At 39.1% G+C, this 6,000-nt stretch overlaps 1 protein-coding gene across 1 annotated transcript in view; it reads right to left on the bottom strand.

Annotated features, from left to right (window-relative positions):
• Nucleotides 1–754: 754 nt before the first annotated feature.
• micall2b (mical-like 2b) overlaps nt 755–6,000 on the bottom strand; it is a 63,956-nt gene continuing 58,710 nt past the window's right edge. The window contains exon 16 of the mRNA XM_036543499.1: nt 755–977. Within this exon, the coding sequence (XP_036399392.1) occupies nt 853–977 (125 nt within the window). The 3' untranslated portion in view covers nt 755–852. The remainder of the gene's footprint in view (nt 978–6,000) is intronic.

Below are 6,000 nucleotides of genomic sequence, written 5' to 3'. Positions count from 1 at the left end.
TTTATAATCATTTCTCAAAAAGTCAGGCCTCTATGGACAGCCACTGTAGATACAAGGGCGGAACCAACACAGCGGTCAGGTGCAAAAGACGCTGGCTCGCTTCCCAGGTGGAACACTGCTGTTGTACCCTTGGTTAAGGTATTCTACCTGAACTGCCTCAGTGAATATCCAGCTATGACTTTGGATAAGAGTGTATGCTAAGTAAATGTAATGTAAGGTAACAGGAGCTGTACTTGTTGAAAGAGAAAAGCAGCCCAACTGCAAATCTCCAACATTTTTAGACCCCATAAGCCAGTGTCAATGGGAAAAACATGCCCAGTTTACATTATTATCCATCCAGCATACACTATGTTCTCATGGCATGCAACTACATCTAGTGCTATCAGAAAAACAGGTACATAGAACAGCAATACAAGACACTCTATAGTATGTTGTTTGACTTTTAAAGCATTTATGATGTGGAAATATGGCAAACAACCTTTAATTTTATTCTGACAGTCACAAGTAATATCTTGGCAAGAAACATGGATAAAAATGAACAATACTTGTTTTTCCTGCGCTATTTCTGCCATTGACTATGTTATTGCTCTATACAGCCTCTGTCATTCATACTTATTAGTTTACTTAATGTATCACTAACTAAATTCGAAACAAACCATCATCCATTTACAGCAGTAACATCAGTGCTGTCCAAGTGAGCTTTTAAATGGAGGAAAGGGAGATAGAGACATCCCAGATGGTCTGGTGTTTCGGCCCTGGACAGAAAAAAAAACAGGAAACAGCAGAAGCACGTGGTTGGGCAGATGAATGTTCTCTGTGATTCCGTGACCCCCCTGGCCCCCAATGCTGCACTTACAAACCACACCATCCACAGAATCCAAGACGACAGCTGTGCAGGTTCCCTGATAGTAGAGCTGGGTGTTCAGGTTGAGCGTCTGGCAGGGCGACACTATGCAGGGAGCTGAGTCCAGGCCCAACTAGGACAGCATATCAAACAACAGCTCACATAATGAGTTGTTTAGTAAGCAACTCCACCAAGCGCCTAGGGCCCCTCGGCCCATCAGCGTGTCCTTCACTTGAGGTACAAGGTGAGAGAGGGCTGCTTCCCTTCTTTGGATGAAATTACCTATTATTTTAAATCAATAAAGATACCTTTACCTTACCTGTTTTTCAATACAAATAAATGCACTATGGTTTGTGATGTGAGATAGTAAGACTCTGAAATATTCCTTGGCCTTTACACCCATATTACATCATTAGAGCAATTAGCCACTGTCAATAGGTCTCACGCTTTGAGAAGCCTACATGCTCATCAGGAGAAAAGCCACACCAGTGTCTATGATACATGGGGATAAATGCACAGGCCACCCAAGAGCTGCTTCAATAATACAAGGATGTCCTCACTTTGGGTGAAACCTTTTGCCCAATGTTAGCGTGAAGCAACAATTTAAGGGAAATATGTGCCAAATGAGATTACAAAAAGTTACACAGATCTCAAAAAGTCTGCCAGAGCTAAGGGCACTGACTTCTTTTCATCTCGCAACTTAATGCACACATCAATTTTTTGCACTGTGCTGCACATGTACTATTTCTTATGAAAAGGCTAAAATTCCATCTGAATGGAAGGTATCCTATCTGTCAACAGGATGGATGTAACAGGACAGAACTCATTCTTACATCCAATTTCCATACTATTCTGACTGCCCAAGGTCTTGGAAAGAGCACTCAATGTTGCATAAACATTTTCTCGCCAACACAGTCTGGGCTTTGCTCGGGTTACTCCTGCACAGTAGCAACCTGTAAAAAGTCATCAATGACTTCACTCTCTTTCTATACGAAGAGCTCATGCACACTATAATGTTCATTGTTCTGACACCTTTCACACAATTGATCGCTGTACACCCCCAGACAAACCAAGAAATATTGGTTATACCCATTCATGCATGACATGGCTCCATTACTACTTCTAAGACTGCACTCAATGTGTCAAAACCACTCACCATAACCACTCACTGTGTCCCACAACACTACCCCTCCAGGTTCATATCTACCCACAACCTCAGATCTAATTCATTTACTAATTTGGTTCACCATAAAGTATGCAATGCCATGGACAGAATAGGTTTTCAGTATGAAAAATATTCAGCTGACAACATTTATCTTATCTTAAATCATTTTCAGACCAAAGCTTTTCTCATTTAATCAAACTTTGCAAATGTTAAACATAATGTCATTCCTCATTACCTTCTTTCCTCTCATTCTTGCAGCCTTGAAATAATGCAGTCACTGTACTTTGTACCGGTACGTTCTGCCTCCTATTTTTTTTTCCACAATTGGTCCTTTTCTGGGTCATCGTTGCTTAAGAAAATGTTACTCAGTTATTTTACCAGGATAAATGAAGGTTACTAAAGGAAACATTCAGTCAATTTCTGAAGGGTGAGAAATCACCTTCTCTTTTCTGAGAGACCTTCCATCAATACCATCAGAATTCGAATGGGCCTTCGTTTGGGCTCAGAACGCAATACTAAGGCTAATGTGAAACCAAAGTGAATCGGATGCAGCTGAATTGAGAAGTGGATCGACAAGTGAAATCTGTAGCAATCGTGTTCAGGACAGAAATGCAGTCTACACTCCTCATGATCGGTGCTGTTAAATTCAAGATCCTCCAAAAGCCACTGGGGAAAAGAACAGAGCTGCAGAACACACCCATGCAGTTCCACTGTACATCCACATTACACGTCATTACATTATTGTCATTTAGCAGATGCTTGTATCCAGAACTTGATACTGATGTTATTGTTGCAATACAAATTTTTCCATCAGAAAAAAACAGGCAATAGGTATAATCAATGAAGAGCAGACAATTTTTCCACTATTCAACAATGAGCAAGAGGTACAGGGACACTGAACACTACAAGTCTAGTTTGTCATCCTCAGCTGGCCCACAGGCATGACAAAGAGCATGCAAAAAGCATGATTTGGCTACACTTCATCTATTCTAGGGTTTTGGCTGTCCCAGTTTTTTAACAAAATAAGCGATTTGCCTTCGGCAGGCTTACTGCTTACAGGAATTGTGTGATTCTGAGCAATGTATTTGCATGTTGAGAACTGTAGTTCAACACAGGCTATGACTACATCACGTATCTCGAGGGCAGGGGGTCAAACCAAACAAATTTCTCACCCATTTTGCACCTAGGTGATCCATCAGAAGCTAATAAGCTAGAATTTGAACAACATACATAAAAAAAAAACCTGGGTGGAAAGTGTAACACTCAAGCTGCGCAACAGTGATTTATTTTAACATGACATCACATCCTTAATTCACTAAAACAAGGCAAACAAAAACTCATTCTAAATTCTGACAGCCAAAACACACCAATAGAAAAGGCTGTAAGGGTATAATGTGGGAGTGCAAAATTATACTAATTTTACTAAGAGTATAAATACTCATACTTAAATAGGCATACTGAGGCGTGTTTACGGATGAATCTGTTAACAAGGTGATGGTCCTGAGATGGAGCAGATCAGAAACATTACCCCATTGCTATTATTAGAAAGTCCATTCTCAAGTGTATTTTGTGAGTCATGTGCTTTCTTTATAGCTTTTCAGTAGATAAGAAACACTTTTTTATTGATCTCTGGCAAACTGTTGTAGGCTGTCAGTCACTGTTTACTTGATAAAATTTGTTTGCGGTCACTTACACAATTTCCACAGTAGTGCTAGATCCAGGTTCCAGGTGGGAGTTCAGTCCTTTTGGCAATCCCAGAAAAATGGTGTCACCGATTAACATTGTTTTTGTTAAGTGTTCATTCATACTCTTTCTAACAATACGGGTGTATGATAGTGTGCACATTAATAGTTACAGTGAGGAGCTAACTTTTCATTTATCGCAGAAAGCATAGTTAGCTACTGCAGTGGTATGCTTATAAAGCACACCGCTCTAGCAAGTCTTAAAATTTAGATGATTAACATTTTTTATTTTCATTCATTTTCATTAGTTTAGGAACCCTAAAAACTTCCATTTAATTTTCTGCTGTCTGCCAAAACTCCTTCTATTTTCTATTTCAATGGCATATTACAACTGGGTCATTACAATAGAATGCCAAATGAGCCTTGTCAGCAGAGCACAGCTAGGTTCCAAACATACACCCAATGTACACTATTTCACAACTATTGTCTTTCAAAAGTTTAGCTTCTGTGTTAGATCTTGGTAAGTGCATGGAAGGTGATAAAAGGGCTACTGTAAGTAGTCAGGTCTGAGCGTGAAATCAAACCCTGGGCCTCACAGTTTGCTTGCAGAGACCCAGGTCCCCAGATAAGTGGACCAGTCACACTATAAGGGGTAATGTCCCCTTCTGTGGTGGTTTCACGTGTTTCTGTGGCCCTACCTAGCTAGCTAGCTAGCTACCTACATGCTAGATGTGTTGAGGAAAGAGACATACAATTAGAACTTCCAATTAAAGGCAGTTAACAGCAGCTTAACAAAAAAGAGAAACATCCTCCTCAGCAAGGATGCGGTTGCTTATAAAACAAGAGCTAAAAATGTGGCTGTTAATAACACGCTGGCTTTGAACACAACCAAAACCAAATATGGGGTGGTTTGTTCACATATATGGATGGGGGGGCACTGTATATGACGAGCATCGTTCTCACCCCCGTAAAACGTTTGTGTCAGACACCAGTTATTCTCCTGTTTTATGATTTGAACTTTATGACTACATTTTAATATATTTCCTTTCAACAAAGCAATAATAAAAAAATCTTACTCTTAAATTCTATTTATTCTATATTCTATTACCATGCAAAAAAATGTAGTGTGAGTTGCAAGATGTGTCTTTACCTTGCATAAAAAACTCAAACAAATCATTGTCATTGAATTTCTGGTAACAAAAAACAATGTTTTACCATGATTTTGACAACTGTATTTCATGTTTTCATCTTCTTTACCGTGGAAACTGGAAGAGAAGTTCAGAATTTTATTAAAAATAAAATTTTCTTTAGCTTGGTGCAATGCTCATGCTTATGCTTAAGTGAGAAAATTACATACATATACACAGTGCAGAAAACACTTCTTAGAAAGTTGCTAGGTCAATCACGCCATTTTTGACTGTCTTTCACTTCTCTGTTGAATCGCACATTCTGACTCGTACACTCAAGAACAAAATAAAACTTTCCCGCCTCTCAACCCAACCCACATTATACTCGAGTCCCCTCACTTCGAAAAATAGATTTTCAATTACCTACAAAGTGCCTGGAAGCTTTTACATTTTAGCACCTGACCCCAATTGAGCGCAGCTTTCTTCAGCAGAATGACATCCTTAACTCCTATGTTAGTGTTCCCACTTACAATGTAATTGGTTATGATGGCGGCCTTTCATCTCTAGGCCCAGGCAGGAATCCAGTGGAACTGGAAGTCACCAGCAATCACACCACACTGCACGTCAATGGTGGGCCTTACTAAATTGGGCTTGTGTGATTTTCTGTGTGCAAGTAGTTCATTCCCACCATAGTGGACCAGAGCGTTGTTGCGAGTCACCTTTCTTGAGAAATGCAAAAATGCAGGTTAAAAATTTCTTTATTCAGACATTTTACAACATTTTCAAATCATCTTCTTTTTAGAATTCTCTGTCCTAAATATCTACATTCATAGATACTTCTACAGTATTTCTAATACCCAGGCATATGAAGAAAAATCGTTAATATTGGCTTTTGATGACTGGCATGTAGAAATCAAGATGAGACACAATCTGGACCATAGATCTGTGGATTGTGTTGTTTTGTTCCTGTGAAGCATATTTCAGCACTTGCTCCAAGAAAATCATGTTCACAAAGCAAGACATATTTTTGCAGAGAGCAGTGAGAAATAATTTACATCAGACAGCGGGATAATTTAATTCATTTTATCGCGTTTTTCATAAATGATAAACGTGCATTTAACATGATGAAAATATGCATAAATTAGCAATGGTATGTGTTTAGTTGCACAAAAGAAATGAGAA

The sequence above is a fragment of the Megalops cyprinoides genome, chromosome 1 (genome assembly GCF_013368585.1).
Source record: "Megalops cyprinoides isolate fMegCyp1 chromosome 1, fMegCyp1.pri, whole genome shotgun sequence".
Lineage (NCBI taxonomy): Eukaryota > Metazoa > Chordata > Actinopteri > Elopiformes > Megalopidae > Megalops > Megalops cyprinoides.
This window is presented reverse-complemented; position numbering and strand designations above follow the sequence as displayed.